Source organism: Triticum dicoccoides, chromosome 3A, assembly GCF_002162155.2.
Source record: "Triticum dicoccoides isolate Atlit2015 ecotype Zavitan chromosome 3A, WEW_v2.0, whole genome shotgun sequence".
Classification (NCBI taxonomy): domain Eukaryota; kingdom Viridiplantae; phylum Streptophyta; class Magnoliopsida; order Poales; family Poaceae; genus Triticum; species Triticum dicoccoides.
In genome coordinates this window covers 436,165,075-436,182,034 of record NC_041384.1, presented here as the reverse complement: position 1 = coordinate 436,182,034, position 16,960 = coordinate 436,165,075, and the positions used below count along the sequence as shown (strand labels likewise).

At 42.5% G+C, this 16,960-nt stretch overlaps 2 protein-coding genes across 3 annotated transcripts in view; one reads left to right on the top strand and one right to left on the bottom strand.

Moving 5' to 3' along the window:
- The first annotated feature begins 1,840 nt into the window (after positions 1–1,840).
- LOC119268438 (cytochrome P450 72A13-like) lies at positions 1,841–4,628 on the top strand. Its single transcript, XM_037550072.1, has 4 exons — positions 1,841–2,466; positions 2,570–2,814; positions 3,642–3,948; positions 4,035–4,628. Exons 1-4 carry the CDS (start codon positions 1,939–1,941, stop codon positions 4,458–4,460), a joined length of 1,506 nt encoding a protein of 501 aa, XP_037405969.1. The 5' UTR covers positions 1,841–1,938; the 3' UTR covers positions 4,461–4,628.
- LOC119268437 (pentatricopeptide repeat-containing protein At5g12100, mitochondrial-like) overlaps positions 2,626–16,960 on the bottom strand; it is a 20,976-nt gene continuing 6,641 nt past the window's right edge. For both annotated transcript variants that reach the window (XM_037550070.1, XM_037550071.1), the window contains exons 4-5: positions 10,170–10,172; positions 2,626–2,636 (exon numbers count right to left, since the gene is read on the bottom strand). The gene's annotated coding sequence lies outside the window, so the exon portion shown is untranslated. The remainder of the gene's footprint in view (positions 2,637–10,169; positions 10,173–16,960) is intronic.

The window sequence follows — 16,960 nt, the reverse complement described above, 5'->3', positions numbered from 1 at the left end:
CACGTTTCGGCGCATTCGTCGTCTGTTTGCGTGGCCTGAAATGAAGACACACGTTCTGCATTACGTGCGCTGTTGCCCAGTCTGTCAGCAAGCAAAACCGGACAGAGCAGCGTCTCCAGGTTTACTCCAACCCCTTCCGATTCCGCAGCAACCTTGGGAGATGATCATGATGGACTTCATCGACGGACTCCCACAATCCGGTAAACACAACTGCATTTGGGTCATTGTCAACAAACGCACCAAGTTTGCCCGTTTTCTTCCTCTGGCACATCCCTACACTGCTGCCAAAGTCGCACTCCTCTACATGAACAATGTTTACAGGATCCACGGCTTCCTAGCCTCGATCGTGTTACATCGTGACCCTGTCTTCACAAGCCACTTCTGTCAGGAACTTTTCAAGTATGCGGGCACCGAGTTGAGATTGAGCACGGCAAATCATCCGCAAACGGATGGGCAAACTGAGCAAGTCAATCAATGTGTCGAAACTTATCTCCGTTGTTTCGTGCACGCCTACCCAACCAGATGGAGCCACTGGATACCACTGGCGCAGTTTTGGTACAATACTTCACACCACTCCAGCATCGGGATGTCGCCATTCAAAGCTATGTTCGGGCATGAACCAAGGCATTTGAGGATCACCCCGACCAGTGAGTGCACCGTGCCAGCACTGCATTCTTGGCTGGACGAGCGTGCCGTTATCCAAGATCTTTTGCAACAGCATTTGAACAGAGCGCAGCAGCACATGAAAGCGCAAGCAGACAAACGAAGATCTCCACGTAGCTTCTCTGTGGGTGACTCAGTCTACATCAAAATTCAACCTTACATTCAAACTTCAGTTGCCCGGCGTGCGAACCACAAGCTGGCGTTCAAGTATTATGGACCGTATCAGATCATCGCCAAGATCAATGAATCAGCCTACAAACTGGAGTTACCACCACAGGCTCAAGTGCATCCTGTTTTCCACGTCTCCCAACTACGCCACTGCCTGCAGCCGGGTACGCTGTCTCACACTGAACTTCCTCACCCTACTGATGCCCCTGTGGTTCCAGTCACAATCCTTCAGCGATGTTGGCGCAAGAAGAATGGTGCCATGATTGAACAAGTTCGAGTCCGTTGGTCGGATGCATCAGCCCTGGAAGACACATGGGAGGATCGAGTGGCTCTACAAGCCCGTTTTCCTGCAGAAGAGGCTTGGGGGCAAGCCTCGTCGCAAGGAGGAGGGGATGTCAGCGTCCCTACTCTGGCTAACCCTGCACCAGTCACTGACAGCAAGGACCCAGGCGGCAGCGACCCCATCGCTGCCTCTCGACCCACAAGGACCCCGAAGCCCAACCCAAACAACACTGGGCCGCAGTGGACTCTGTGAGCCAACCTCCCAACCGGCTACTTAAAGGCGCGTCACTCGGAGACTAGGGCATCCAGTGGATCACAATGGCAGCAGCACTGTTCTTCCTTCTCCCCCGATCCCCTCTCACCAATTCTTGTATCAGCTACTATAATCACACTTAAGACTCGAATTCGTGAGTTTTGCAATAGATCGAGAGTTATATTAGGGTGACCCTAACACACTACGGGAGATATGTTTCGGTGATCCGCTGGCTAGTGCTTAACTCTATCAACACACCTTTGCTCCTCAATTGTAGATTTGCTAGAGATGCCCTTATTATACATCCAGTGGTATTGTCCTTGTCTTGGCAGACCGTTGACTGGCCCATGAGGCCATGAGTGCCCATGTCGCGTCACCGCGCTCACTTTAATTTAACTAATAATAATCAGATCTCCATCTCAGTTTCTTCTCTACCAAGTTCCTTAGGAGAAAGGCATGGACCAGAGTTCCCCGCAGCCTTGATCTGTCTCCATATATATTGTGATGCATCTCTACCATACTCATTCAATCGAATCAGTCATCCAACCATTCTTCCCCCAATCAAGAGAGACATGGTTCTTAGAGCGTTGATTAGTCCAGCTTTAGTGCAATGGAGCTTCCTGCTATGTGGCAGCCCGGGCTTTGTGCTTCTGTGGCAAGCTGCCAAGCTAATAGACCGGCTGTGGTGGCACCCACGGCGGCTGGAGCGGGCACTGCGCGCCCAGGGTCTCCGCGGCACCTCGTACCGCTTCCTCGTCAGCGACGTCATTGACTATGAGCGGCGGAGCAAGGAGGAGCGCTCGAGGTCGATGTCGCTGCGCTGCCACAACATAGCCCCTCTCGTCGCGCCGCTGCTCCACGACATTATCCGGGAGCACGGCAAGGCGTGCATATCCTGGTTTGGTCCGTACCCCAAGGTGACCATCAGCGACCCTGAGCAGACCAAGGAGGTGATGTCCAACAAGTTCGGCCACTTCGAGAAGCTCAAGTTTCCGGCACTGTCCAGGCTGCTCGCCGGAGGCGTGGCGACGTACGAGGGCGAGCAATGGGTTAAGCACAGGAGGATCCTCAACCCTGCATTCCATCCCGAGAAGATCAAGGTACGTACACTGCTCCTAATTTTTTATTGTTCCATGTGTAGTACTTCAATCAAATGCTGGCGAAATTATAAATTCAACGGAATCATGTGTACTTAATTTGCAGCTCATGATGCCAGCGTTTTCTACTTGCTGCCAAGAACTTGTGAGCAGATGGACGCAATCTCTTGGTTCTGATGGTACATATGAGGTGGATGTTTGTCCGGAGTTCCAAAGACTCACCGGAGATGTCATTTCTCGCACCGCGTTTGGCAGTAACTACGCTGAAGGTGCTAGGATTTTCCAGTTGCAGTCCGAGCAAACTGCACGCCTCCTGGCCAGGGTTAAGAAGATTATCATTCCCGGCTACTTGTGAGTACTCTTTACTACGTAATCATCCTTCCGGCTAATATTTGTGTCTACGGCATACTCTATCTGTTTTCTTTGTGTTATGGTACACGAGCTCAAGTTTCGAAATGCAAACTTTCTACCCCAAAACTATCCTGCCAATATTTATCAAAAAACATGGCCTAGCAAATCGGCTTACCTGAAATGAATTTTCAGGCAACTTGCGCATAGCCGGTTCTGATTAATAAACCAACATCAATCATAGGGATCATGTTGATCTTTAATACTTAAATAGCTAGCCCCTAGTAACATATTTGTTTCAACATACAAGCATGACACCTAAGCATGCAGCATACATGAAAATGACCCACCTTAACAAGCAACCATTCAAATCAAAAGATCCACCTCAACATGGGAACATGCATGATAATTTACATTCTTTTATTCTATTTATATATAATAAATAGTTTACAACTATAGAGTAAAAGACACAATAAATCATATGTATTTTTAATTTTAGTTTATATATTACTACTTCAAATGTTCACGTCTCATAAAACTAAATGTTATTGAAATACATTGCAAAACATTTCCACTGCAACGTGTGGGGGCATTGTCTAGTTTAGACTAACACCAGACACCATGTTTTGTCAATTCGCGTTATATTATATTGTGCGTTATCATGAGATTTAGTAGCGCATAGACAGGTTAATTAATAAAGTATAGTTAGTTTGTCCGTGCTAGTAGTAATTTGTTGGGGTGTCATTTTTCAAGTCCTTGCCAACCAAAAACAATAGAAGGATGAGCGAAATTAATAACGAAATTGAATCAATTCTGCTCAATCTAATCAGAACAAGAATGCAAGCTATGCAAGAAGGAGAAAATACCAAAAATGACTTGCTCGGTTTGATGCTTGAGTCCAACATGAGGGGCACAGATGAGAATGGCCAATGCATCTCAGGAATGACGATTGATGAGGTTGTGGAGGAATGCAAGTTGTTCTATTTTGCAGGAACAGAAACAACATCAATATTACTCACATGGACAATGGTCATACTAAGTATGCATCCCGAGTGGCAAGATCGTGCAAGAGAGGAGGTCCTTGGCCTATTTGGAAAGAATAAAATTGACTACGAAGACTTTGGCCGACTAAAAACGGTGAGTAGTGTTTTATTTACTTGATTCCATTGTTCTTATGAAATATATATTAGGAAGCATAATAAGTCGTTTAGTCTACAATGTAGGTGACCATGATTCTTTACGAGGTGCTCCGATTATACCCACCAGTTGTCGCTTTCATCCGAAAAACATACAAGGAAATGGAGATTGGAGGTATCACATTCCCTGCTGGTGTGCTCATCGAGCTTCCTGTGTTGTTAATGCACCATGACCCAGACATATGGGGAAGCGACGTGCATGAGTTCAAACCGGAGAGGTTCGCCGATGGGATATCGAAGGCATCCAATAATTCTTGTGCATTCCTACCATTTGGTTGGGGACAACGTATTTGCATTGGCCAACAGTTTGCAGTAATTGAGCCCAAGTTTTCCTTGTGCATGATCTTTCAATGCTTTGAGTTCGAGCTTGCACCATCATACACTCATGCTCTAGATAACACGAAAATGCTACGTCCTATGCTTGGTGCGCAAATTAAGCTTAGGGCAATTTAATCGTCACATACGAAAGTATGCATGTTCACTATACAAAAGTATGCATGTTCACTATTTACCGTCATCTGTCTCACCATGTAATCAGGCATAAAATTACGACAAGGATGGGCCTTTTCATATGACCCTTCCATTTTATTCTCGTAGACAGAGACTGCCACATCTGACCTCTGTCACATGGTGCCACTTCATCTCAACTATTGTTTCAAGAATCTTAAAAATTAGTTGCACCAATCTTCCCTTTAATGTGGTGAGATCCAATGCTTTATTCTCAAAATAATAGGCTCTCTATAGAGGGCACCACTAGCTATCAGACTATAGACACTTTGCTTTTACCAGACTACTCGATGACCGTCGGATGAGGTGCATGGTGGCCGTCTGATCTATTAGTTAGGCCCGCGGGAGATTTGTTGACTTGGTTTATTAATTGATTGCTTCCATACTTAACTGCATCCGCTTCGCTTGCCAGACTATCCCGCTAACCTCTCCCTACTCGTGTGATGCGAGCTTATCCAGAACGTGAAGCCCACACATGCAACTTGTGCGCTTGTTTTTTTTAGGGTCACTTGTGCGCTTGCTAACAAGACTTTGTCCGATGTCTTTTGCTTCCTATTGATTGCATCGCATATTTGCATCGCAAATTTATTCAATCTAATATAAATTCATGTTTGATTTTAACACAAATTTGTGTTCATTATAATTGTTTATTTACTGCCAACTCTGTTTCCATGGACTAGAAAATTTTCTTCCATTGCAACTTAAGTTTGCTTCTATCGATAACAATTAAATTTATTTTCGCTGAGACATAAATTGTACATTGTTTCCAAACAAATGAAAGTTTGCTACCAAAGATAGGGGGATATTCTTCCATACAATAAAAGCCTAATACAGTTACAGCAACAAAAATTTATTTAGTTACAACAAAAAGTGTTACAAGGTCCATGTCTAAGATGGCTGGGAAGCAAGGTTATTGTTTTGGGCAGCAGCGAAATACTGCCAAATGAAAATTGACGCCATTGCGATGGCAGAAAACAGCAAGGACAATGTTGCCAGCACGTAACCGCGATATCGTGATATCCTGGTCGGTTTGATGGTGCGGAAGCTGGAGCACACAAATTACGCCGAAAGCACATCCCCGGGGAGGACCTTCATCACTATCTCCGCCCATGTCTCCAGCACCTCCTTTGCGCCTTCAAATCGGCGCCGCTCACATTGTGGGGATATGTCAATCCAAGGCGTTTCAGAAACGAATGATGCATGATTGGCATCATGTGGCACAAAACATCTGTAGAAGCACACATGAGAAAACGAGATAAGGTATATATGAATCTATCGAAACAAAAATAATTGGCAGTGGAAGCATAGAAAAATGAAATAAGGCTTACACGAAGCAACAATTTGATCTACCAGAACATACATGATAGGTAGGGGAAGCATGGAAAACTGGGATAAAAAAAGCATTGCTATCGGAACATATGTGAAACGTAGAAGTAGAAGCCATAGCTTACACAGAGTCGTGATTTCATCAATCAAAACATACATGATAGGCAATGGAATCATATAAAATTGACATGAAGGAAAAAATCAAGAGTATAGGAAAATACTCAAAATTAGGAAGCACGGTTGACACAAACCAATGAATTGATCTGTCAGAACATACACTGAGTTGTGTTTCTATTGAAATGGTGTTGGCAATGACAACTATAGAAACACAAACAAAAAATAGATATGGGGACTATGGAAGCAAACTACCTAGACCAAATAATAATACATAATATAATATGGGGCAAGGAATATTAAAATAGTGATAACAATGACAGCAACAACTTTTGTAAAAAAGGATGAAATATGGAAGCATTCTATCTAAAACTAAGAGGAGCATATGAAGTATAATTTGGAAGCCCCATCAGTGTGAAGCATCAAGTATGGAAGCATTCTATGTAAACTAGAGGAGCATATGAAATACAATTTGGAAGCCCCATCATTATGAAGCATGAAAATATGCTATCTCAATCTGAGTCATCTTAATTTGAAGCATAGAAAATTGAATACATGAATTAACTAAGATTGCCACCAACATGGGGATGCATGTGTCACCTACATACCAAATTCACAGAAATATTGGTTGAACTATGGATGCTAACTTTGTAAACTAAAGAAGTATATGTGGTATTATTTCAGAAGGTCCATTAGTAGGAAGCTTGAAAAGAGCGATATCTCAACACAAGTCATCTTAATAGGAAGCATATTTGTCACGTTCATGTAAATTTCACAAATATTTCATTTATGATTTGGTGATCCAGTACACAAAGGACAGAACAAAATCGGACCCAATAAAAAGGAATTGCTCAAGATGTGCACACAAGGATATGAATTGATACTCGGAACATAAAACAAGAAAAAAAAATCAACAAGTATTGGATCAACATGAGAGAGGACTCAATACCTAGATCATACGAGGACAGTGCCTTAGGGGGGATGGCGACGACTCTACAGTGGTCGACATGTGGTGGCTTCGTTTCCCAACCGAGACGGCCCTCCGGCGTGGTGGACTGGAGGTACCGGGCCCAAAGCTGGCGAAGATGACCAGGAGGACAAGGGGATTGTGAGCTTGTCTGTGCCAAATCGTGGATAATGACAGCCACAATCACAAGATGATACAACACACCATCGTGGATAAGAATGTAGGAAGCATGAAAAATAGCAAATAAAGATGCATGTATTGTGCCGGCCACATACTAACTGAACGAATTGCAAGTAAATATCAGGATGGCATGGAAGCATTTTTCTAAAGGATCGTAGAAAATGAGTATACAATGTAGAAGCACAAAAATATGAGTCGTAGGCACAGAAGCATTTTTCTAAACTACCGTAGCAAAACGAGAACAATGTAGAAGCACAAAGCTATGCAGCTGGCTATTAGTGCAAAGGGTGCACTATTAGTGTCTGGTGGAAGCATTAAATTTTGAAAAATGTAACAAAAACAATATGCCGCTAACTATGGTCCATGGATGCATATTTTTGGAAGCACTTTATACAGGAAGCAACGAAACAATGTTTTCCTCAACATATTTCACCATCATTCGAAACACTACATATTGAAAACTAATTAACTAAGGAATAGCCACGAATGCCTGCCTACATATGTATGGTTTATCTAATTATCTAAAAAGCTCGACTTGCAAAAGGATTGATGATAAAGGATCTAAAACATCACCGAACAATACTAGGCAGCCAATGAACATACAAACCCAGTGAGTACTTGGCTGTGGATGAAATATAAATAAAATCAAACATTTACAGAAATTACAAATGGAATCATCAAAAAGGAGCTGGTAGATGCAGTACAATACCTTCGATTTCAAGATGGGGTGGGGTGGGATTTTCCAATCCACATCAGGTTCTCCGACCGGCCGGTGCTACTCCGGCAACCAATTCAGCCGATGGAGCGGGGTTGGCCGGTGGGGTGACCATCCTGCTCGGCGACAAAGAGAGTCTGAGGCTGTCCGAGGCAGAGGTGGGGTGGAGGGGAGCGATCTGGGCGAGGTGGGTGGAGGGCGGAGGCTAGCGCGTCTCTCGATTGATTGGAACGAGAGGGATTAGGGATAGGATTTTGGGCAGGGGTTGCGGCAGCGTGGTTAGCGTCTGCTGCTGTTTTTTTTTCTTTAATAGAAAGCACAATTTGTGAGGCGTTAGATTTCAGATGAATCGACGGCTTTGGATTGGTTTGACGCTGGACTTCTGCCAGACTATAGATAGGAAGCGTTTCCCCTCTATAGAAAACCAAAGCGTGAACAAATATCAATCTTTAATTTAATTATTACTGCTATGATTCAGAATTGATGTTTTTTCATGTATGATTACATTATGAAAGAAGTATGTTTTTTGGTCCCCGCAACTACTGTCAACCACTAGTGAAATTGCCGCAATTGTCGAGTTCCCAGGGAACTCAGCAAAGCCCAGAAAAAACTCGGCATTGTGTTTGCCAAGTTTCATTCTCGGCAAACAGCACTCGGCTGGACAAGGATCAGGAATCATTATTAACTTTGCCGAGTTTCTATTATCGGGCACTCACCAAACATTTAAAAATCCATTGCCAAGTTTCAAAAACGAGAAGTCGGCAAAGTACCATGTTAGGTGGAACGATCATTAATGGCGGCACCACGTGGCTCGCAACCTTTGCCGAGCGTGGAACTTGGCAGTCCAATGACGACTAGGGGTAAGATGTGTGGCATATTTTCTGTTGAGTTCCCTTTTGCTGAAACTCGTCAAACCTTTGCCGACTGTAAAACTCGGCAGACCTTCGGCAAATATAGGCGGGCCACGTGTCATATGTGTTTGCTTAGTCTTTTCTTTGTCGAGCTCCGCACTCGGCAAAGCCAGCCTGGTGATGCTAGTTGATGAGTTGATTTTGTCTTGCACCTAGAGTATATCCTGGTGCTAAAACCCCTCACATCATGTACGACCGATAATTCTATGGGGTAAACATTCTTGGTTCGGTTGCCTCGGAAAAAAATATTAATGACAAGTTTTTTGCTAAGTACACATGAAGACACAAAAAAAATTAATGAGTGATATTATGTTCATCCCCTATTTTACAAAAAAAAAGTCTCACAAAAAATTATTTATTTAGAATAAATAGCAAGCGGAGCCAAACTCCTAAACCTTGAAAAACTTTGAATCCTCTAGCTGAAAGGTGGCCAGTTGGAAGATGTTCATCCTCATCGATGAAGACAACGGAGCTACGCCGCCCGTTGTTTTCCATGGAGAAAGGCAGTCGATGGACGACCTCCACATCAGTGGAGCTACGCCACCCCATGATTTTCTCGGACAATGATGGTAGATGGGAGGTCTTCTTTGATTCGTCGATGAATTTTTTGGTCAAAGCGAGGCCAATCCCATGCACTAGGACGATCTCGTGAAGGAGGAATCCGATGAGGAGGAGCTTGCGCTCTGCATCGCCATCCAGTGCTCGCGCGTGAACACTGGCGAGAGCCCGAGCTCCGTCGCATTCGCAACAAGCTCCTTCATGTCCCGACGGCCAAATGTTGATCGTGCCCGCCCTTCTAGCTCCATGACGCTCTATATCTGGAGCAGGGTCTCCCCTTCCCCTTCGACTTCAGCACCGCTCAGGCAGTGGGAGGCGCTCGTGCCTGCGACTCCCGTGCGGATGCGCATGCCGAAGTCAGAGGCGAAGGCGGACCCGCACGAGCCGCAGCGAGCGGCGGCCATGGGGGAGCCCGGCTCTTCTCGCCACTGGACGAGCTCAGTTCCCGTCGACCCTGGAGGAGGCGCTCCTTCGCGAGGTGATGCGGAGGTCACTGACCACGGTGGAGTCTGATACGCGTGCCTCCAGTGCAAGAACGCAAAGGCGCTCCACCTTAGTCTCGAGGCATCCCTCCTCCACCACCTCTCTGGCTATGATTTTGCATCGGAGAGCGGCACCGCCTCGAACGACGACGATGACCCTCCCGCCGCCGACGTGTAAACGAAGGAGATGAACCATCGCGCCACCGGCTGGAAGGGCAGGGCCCAGCCAACTATCTCGACCTTTTTGGATGAACTTTTTGGATGCTTTTAGAACCCAACCAATGTTACCATAAAATGTCGGCCGGAGAAGATGCGTCCAGGAGTATAGGACAAGAATTCTTACGCAAGTGCTTCGGTCATGGCAAACCCTAAACGGCGCCTTAAGTGCCCCTTATCGCCTACTTCCTTCGATCTGAATGGGCAGACCTGTCTACCTGTTTTCCTGTCCTTAAGCAAGGAAGAAATTGGGGTCATCGTGAATCGAAGCAGCGACCTCTTCCATCGAGGTTCTTTGCACTGACCATCGTGCCACCCAACCTCATGTGACAAATACATCTTTCTCATCCTTTTCTTCCCCTACTTTCCTTTTTCCTTTTTCTGTTTCTTGGTTCAATGAACTTTTTTTAAAAAATCATGAACTTTTTTAAGCAAAATCGTTGATCTTTTTTCTTAAATTTTGATGAACTTTTTCAATGCCGATGGCATTTTTTCAAATTGGATGAACCTTTTCAAATCCGATGAACTTTTTTTCAAATTTGATGAACTTTTTTTTAATTCGATGAACTTTTTTGATAATTGATGAACTTTTTTGAATTTGCGAACCCTTTTTCAAATTTATGATTTTTTAAAAGTTTTTAGTGAACTTTTTTGTAAAAGCTACTAGTCAACTACTTTGTCAGTAGTGCATGGTCACGATCAACAGTTAACTAGCGTCCTTTTTTTAGAAGCGTCGACTGGCGGCTGGGATCACCCCGCAAAAAAAATTGCGACTAGGATCGAGCAACGAGCGACCCAAGCGAGCGAGGAGGAGCAACGATCGAGCAATCGTGCTTTAATGGGCTGGCCTAATCACCTTCTGCGTGTGCGCCGGAACCGGGAATCGGCGCTAAAGGCATCGATTAGGACCTCCCTTCGGTCATCTCGCCTGGCTCGGGGGGCTTCCTGGACGTAACGCCTGGCTGCAAGATAGCCCAGCTTGTACACCATCGTTTCAGCGAAATCATGAGATAATTGTATCTATAGTCCTTGTATTCGTAGGCGGCGTCCAACTCAGTCCTGAAACTTGCTTATTGCTTCAATACGATCCTGATACATGAAATTACGTGATCAATACGGTCCCTGAGGTTGAAACGCCAGTCCTGACTCTACACGTCACATACACATCTTGTATTTCTGTAGTGGAGGCCACATTCATATGCAGCCCATATGTCAGTGGGCTGAAATTACGTGATCAATACAGTCCCTGAGGTTGAAACGCCAGTCTTGACTCTACACGTCACATACACATCTTGTATTTCTGTAGTGGAGGCCACATTCATATGCAGCCCATATGTCAGTGGGCTGAAAAAATTGAAAAAAAAAACACACAAGGGGGATTCGAACCCAGAAGCTCTACCCAACCACTGCCAGAGTGGGCCAACAGGCCGACTGCGTGATCTTGTTAAACATGGGGATGCACTACATATTAAAAGCATATCAGTGTCTCTTTAAAAATATACGTGAATTTTAAAATATTCATGAGTATTTTAGAAAGCAAAAACGTTCATCGATTCAGAAAATGTTCATGATTAAAAAGTAAAACGTTGTGTCTACAACAAATGTCCGTGATATTTTTTAAAATATTCAAAACAATATTTAAAAATGTTCACTGAAAAATGTATTGATGAATTCAAAAATGTTCGTCACAAAAAATGTTACTCAATTTAAAAACTGTTTCACGTATTTCAAAAATATTTGCCTATACAAAATAAACTTGTTGACGAGTTCCAAAAAACATGTACGCAGTTTCCAAAAATATTCGTTAATTCAAAAAATATTCACTAACTTGGAAAAGTTCAAGAATTTAGAAAATGTCCGCAACTTCAAAAATATGGTGAACATTTTGGGAGTGCATCTCCTCACATACATATAGTTAGTGTAACTTAGAAAATTCCAAAAAATAATGTTCGCAACTTAGAAAATTTTCACAACTTGTACAAAAGACTAAATATATAGGGAGTGCACGCACGCACGCACGCACACACACGCACGCACACGCACGCACACACACACACACACACACACACACACACACACACACACACACACACACACACAAACACACACACACCTGGTATTGAATTTTTTATGTTCCTTGATTCAAAAAATGCTCATGATTCCAAAGTAAAAGTTTGTGTACACAAAAATTGTCCTTAAACTTATGAAAATATTCAAGAAAATGCATCATGTTTAGAAAAATATATTTCCTAAATTTTAAAAAAATGTTCACTGATTGAAAAAATGATGAATTCAGAAATTGTTCATCACAAACAAAATGTTTCTGAATTTCAAAAGTTACTCACAAATTAAAAAAAATGTTTGCCTATGCAAAAAAATACTTGTTGACGAGTTCAAAAAAATAGGTACGCCATTTCAAAAAGTATTGACGAATTTGTAAAAAAAACATGAATTAAGAAAAATTTCGCAACTTCAAAAATAAGGTAAACATTTTTTCAATTCTAAAATCAAGTTTTAAATTCGAAAAATGTTCAGCACAATTTTTAAAAATGTTGACCGATTTGAAAAAAAAAACATGTATTAGAAAATAGTCGCAATTAAAAAAATTCTGTATGCAGTGGGCTCAGTGGGGTACACACCAGGTTGCTCGCGCCAAATGTTTTCTTTAGGGTTTGCTCGCACCCTATTCATGTTCATATTCATAAATAGGTGACTGGCAAAAAAATGAACATGAACAAAAAAAACAGAACACGCAGAAGACAGCTGGGCCGTAGCTATAAAACAAAATAAACAGGCCCGTACAGCCCAAAAAAGACTGTGAATACCTAATTATATTTCTTTTCACTCAGAAAAACTAAATGGAATTTTTATAAGGAGGAATGCATATAAGTGCGTGCATCTCCTCAAATATCACGCGTACACGCTTGGTCTGGTGGCTACCGCTCGTTTCGTGGCCCACATGTTGCGGTTTCGAACCACAGCCTCGCATGCATTTTTCTTTTTATTTCTCAATATCCCACTGACATATGGGTCCAACCTAACGGGCGGGCCAGTCTGACATAGCATATGGTGAAATACACAGTACGTATGCAACACATAGAGCCAGGACTGGCGTTTCAATCTCAGGGACCGTATTGATCACGTATTTTCATGTATCGGGATCGTATTGAAGCAATACGCAAGTTCCATGACTGAGTTGAACGTCCCCAGCGAGTACAAGGACTATAGTTGCAATTATCTCGCGAAATCACTAATTAAGAAGTACTCGTTGCAAAGAACACTCCACTTTTCAAGGTCACAAAAGTGGCGTATATACAGCGCGTCATTTGTCGCAACATAGAAGTTTTCCTTTTTTCATAGATCCGTTTATTCAAAACGTTTTATCTTTTAAACCATGCATTCAAATCTTAAACCGTTTTCGCCATTGGATTCCTCGCGTCGAAATCTTTAAAACTAGATCTCATGTTGACAGGTTTTGACGAACTTTTTTTTCACGAAAAAAACCGGACGAAAAAACCGAACCGGAAGCATGGTTTTTTTTCCTTTTCGAAAGAGGCACGCCCGTACCTCTCGCGAAATCACACCCGTGCCTCTCGTGGAAGCAAAACCATGACTCTCGTGGAAGGAAAAAAACAGAAAATGCGTTTTTTTCCGTTTCCGAGAGGCACGGCCGTGACTCCCGCGAAAGCACAACCGTGCCTCTCGCAGAAGCAAAACCATGACTATCGCGAAAAAAACAGAAAACACGTATTTTTACCCTTTCTGAGAGGCGCGGCCGTGACTCTCGTGAAAGCACAATCGTGCCTTTCGCGAAAGCAAAATCGTGACTCGAGAAAAAAACAGAAAACGCGTTTTGTTTTTCCCTTTCCGAGAGGCACGACCGTGACTCTCGCGAAAGCACAACCGTGCCTCTCGCGGAAGCAAAACCGTGACTCCCGCGAAAGAAAACAAACAGAAAACGCGTTTTTTTCGTTTCCGAAAGGTACGACCGTGACTCTCGCTAAAGCACAACAGTGCCTCTCGCGAAAAAAATCGTAACTTTCGCGTAAGAAAAAAAACGCGTTTTTCATGCAAAAAAAATCGAAATTTTTTTGATCGAAAAGCTAAGGAAGACTAGGAGAAAACCAAAACGTAGAAAAAACCGGAAAAAAGCCGAAAACGCATGGGAAAAAAATCCGAAGGAAGCGTCCAGAGCGCGACACGTGGCGAATGGCTGAGAGTGCACCAAATGGCGCTGATCGTTGCGAGGCTCTCAAAGGAGTGCTCGTTAACTAGTTGCTCCCTTGTTTTAGTTGGTGACATCAAAATAGCGGACCCGCCGGTCCTAGGGCCCAAGAAAGAAAAAAGTTTAAACAAATCTTGAACTTGTAGACCAAAACTAAATTGAACCCTGGACTTGTAATTCCCAAAATCAGCATACCTAACCATTTGATGCGGTCTATTTTAAACTTTGAGGGTGTTTAGCCAGTATTTGCGATGTGGTAGGCCAAATCCTAGGATCATTGACTAGATGGCTGGACATTAGAACGAATCGGGCTGGCCCAGTTGTGTAGTTGCACGCACGCTCACTCTGCTCTGATTTTTCATTGTTTTCTCAATTTCTTTTGTTTTTCCATTTTCCTTGTTTTTAATTTATGTAATGATAATAAAAAATTATTTTTTTGTAATGACAATAAACATTTTTTAAACTACACAAAGCCACTTGTCTTCTATAACGAGCGACGAAAAATTACTTGGCGGCTAAAAATACTAGCCAACCGGCCCCACCCTGCTGGTACATGGGCCTTTTTTCATTTTTATTTTGTTTTTCCTTTCCTTTTCTTTTTTTTGGTTATTTGTTTTTCATTTTCGTAATGATAACATTTTAAAGATTTTTGTAATGACAATAAACATTTTTTAACTAAACAAAGCCATTTGTCTTCTATAAGGAGCGCTGAAAAAAAGAGCTAGGCGATTAAAAAAATACTAGTCGAAGAAATGGACGTATCTAGATGTATTTTAGTTCTAAAATTCCGAACAAAGGAAGTATTAGCCAACCGGACCCGCCCAGCCGGTCCATGGGCCCAAGAAAGAAACATCAGTGCTGGACAGTACTCGACCTCGGGGTCTCACACTAGCAGTGCCCACATCTATCCACTCGCCTTGAAGGATGCCCGTATTGATAGATAGCACGACGCCTATAAGAAGGTAAGAACAAACAAGAGCGTTCATATACGTAAAAAAATTCAAAAAATTCTAAACATTTCTTGAAAAAGGGTGAACAATTTTAAATCTAGAGTATATTTTTAATGCAAATAGTTTACAAAATAAAAAACTGAAAATGTTACACTATTTTTGAAAATACAAATATTTTTTGAACATCTTTTGACATCTGTGAACAATTTTTGAAAATGTGGACATTAAGTGCAAACCGAATTTGAAAATTCCAAACACTTTTTGGAAACCAGGAAACATTTTTTAATTTGTTATAAAAAATAGTAACCATAGACAGTTTTTAAACATCTATTTTTTTGAAAAGAGCAAACATATTTTTAGATTCCCGAACATTTGGAATTTATGAACAAGATATTAAAAACCGAACATGTTTTGAAACTTTGTACAAAAAAATTTCTGGATTAAAAAATTGTTCCCATTTTTTTTAAATGTTGATGTTTCAGAAAGTGTTCACTTTTCAAAATTCACTGAGTTTCCAAAAAATGTTCTATTTTTTTCAAAAGGTGTTTGTACTTTAAAAAATGTTTGGGGATTTCAAAAATTGTTTACAGTTTCAAAATGTATTAGCCCTTAACAGATGTATTCAAATATTGATGTTGTGGCCGTCAAAAATTGTTTACATTTTCAAAAAAAATGCTCTTAAAACATGTTTTCAAAAAATATCCAGCTTTCTCATTATATATAATTATAACAGTCATTTGGAGTCATTTGGTCCTGTGGCTAGTAGGTGGAGTTCAGCAGCGCTAAGTTCGCAAGTTCGATTCGCCGTAGTGTTTTTTTTTGTTATTTTTACATCGCACGTTTAAAAAGGGGGGAAAACTCACTTCGTGTTTGATGGGCCGGCTCAGTTGCATCTGCAGCCAACTATCCCAGGATTTGACCTACCACACCGACAATTCATATTTGGGAACGCCCTCAAGGGTCGAAACGGACAGGGATCATGAGTATTTGGTGTGCTGATTTTCAGGATTACAAGTTTAGGGTTCTCTTTCACTTTTGTCTATAAGTTCAATGTTTCTTTTTTGTGTTTGCTAGCTAGCTTGTTGCCTTTGCTTACCTAGTATATTAGCTTGCGCCACTAAAGGTAAATCTTCCATTTGTATTCAAACCATGCTGGAGTCATCCCTAGAAAGAGCGACATCTTTCGAGTAAATATTTGCCGCGCTATCTTATTCGTCTGGCAGCTGAAGAAGGCGGATTTCCAATTCCTTGAAGACAAGGTGGCGAGCAAATTGGTTGCATATGAGGGGCAGAACATTATCACCATTGGGCGCACAACTTTAGTAAAATCTGTCATCTCCTCACTTGCGGTCTACTTCATCACCTCCTTGGTTGTCCCTCCGTCCATCTTGCAAAATGTGAACAAGTTGGAGCGTGTTTTCCTGTGGTCCGGAACGGATAAGACCACAGAAGCAAAGTGCAAGGTAAATTGGAATATAGTGTGCCGCCCTACGGAGTACGGTGGCCTTGGAGTCCTCAACACCGCCAAGTTTGCTTGCGCCTTGCGGCTGAGATGGCATTGGTTTGAATGGACGGAACCAAATAAGATATGGGTTGGTTTGGGCAACCCTTGCGACGAGGCGGACATGTCTTTCTTCTATGCCTCAACCACCATCTTTGTGGGGAATGGGGCCAAAACGCCCTTTTGGGAATCCCGTGGCTGCATGGAGCCAAATCAAAAGATGTTGCTCCCCTAATTTTTGAGGCCTTCATAAGGAAAAATTGAAAGGTGCGTGAGGCCCTAAAAAACAATGCTTGGATTC

Bases quoted from the DNA above. Each gene is read 5' to 3' on its own strand.
- LOC119268438 (XM_037550072.1), top strand. From the start codon at position 1,939: ATGGTTCTTAGAGCGTTGATTAGTCCAGCTTTAGTGCAATGGAGCTTC. The intron at 2,815-3,641 runs GTGAGTACTCTT...CAATCTAATCAG, and splicing joins ATTATCATTCCCGGCTACTT to AACAAGAATGCAAGCTATGC. The intron at 3,949-4,034 runs GTGAGTAGTGTT...TCTACAATGTAG, and splicing joins ACTTTGGCCGACTAAAAACG to GTGACCATGATTCTTTACGA.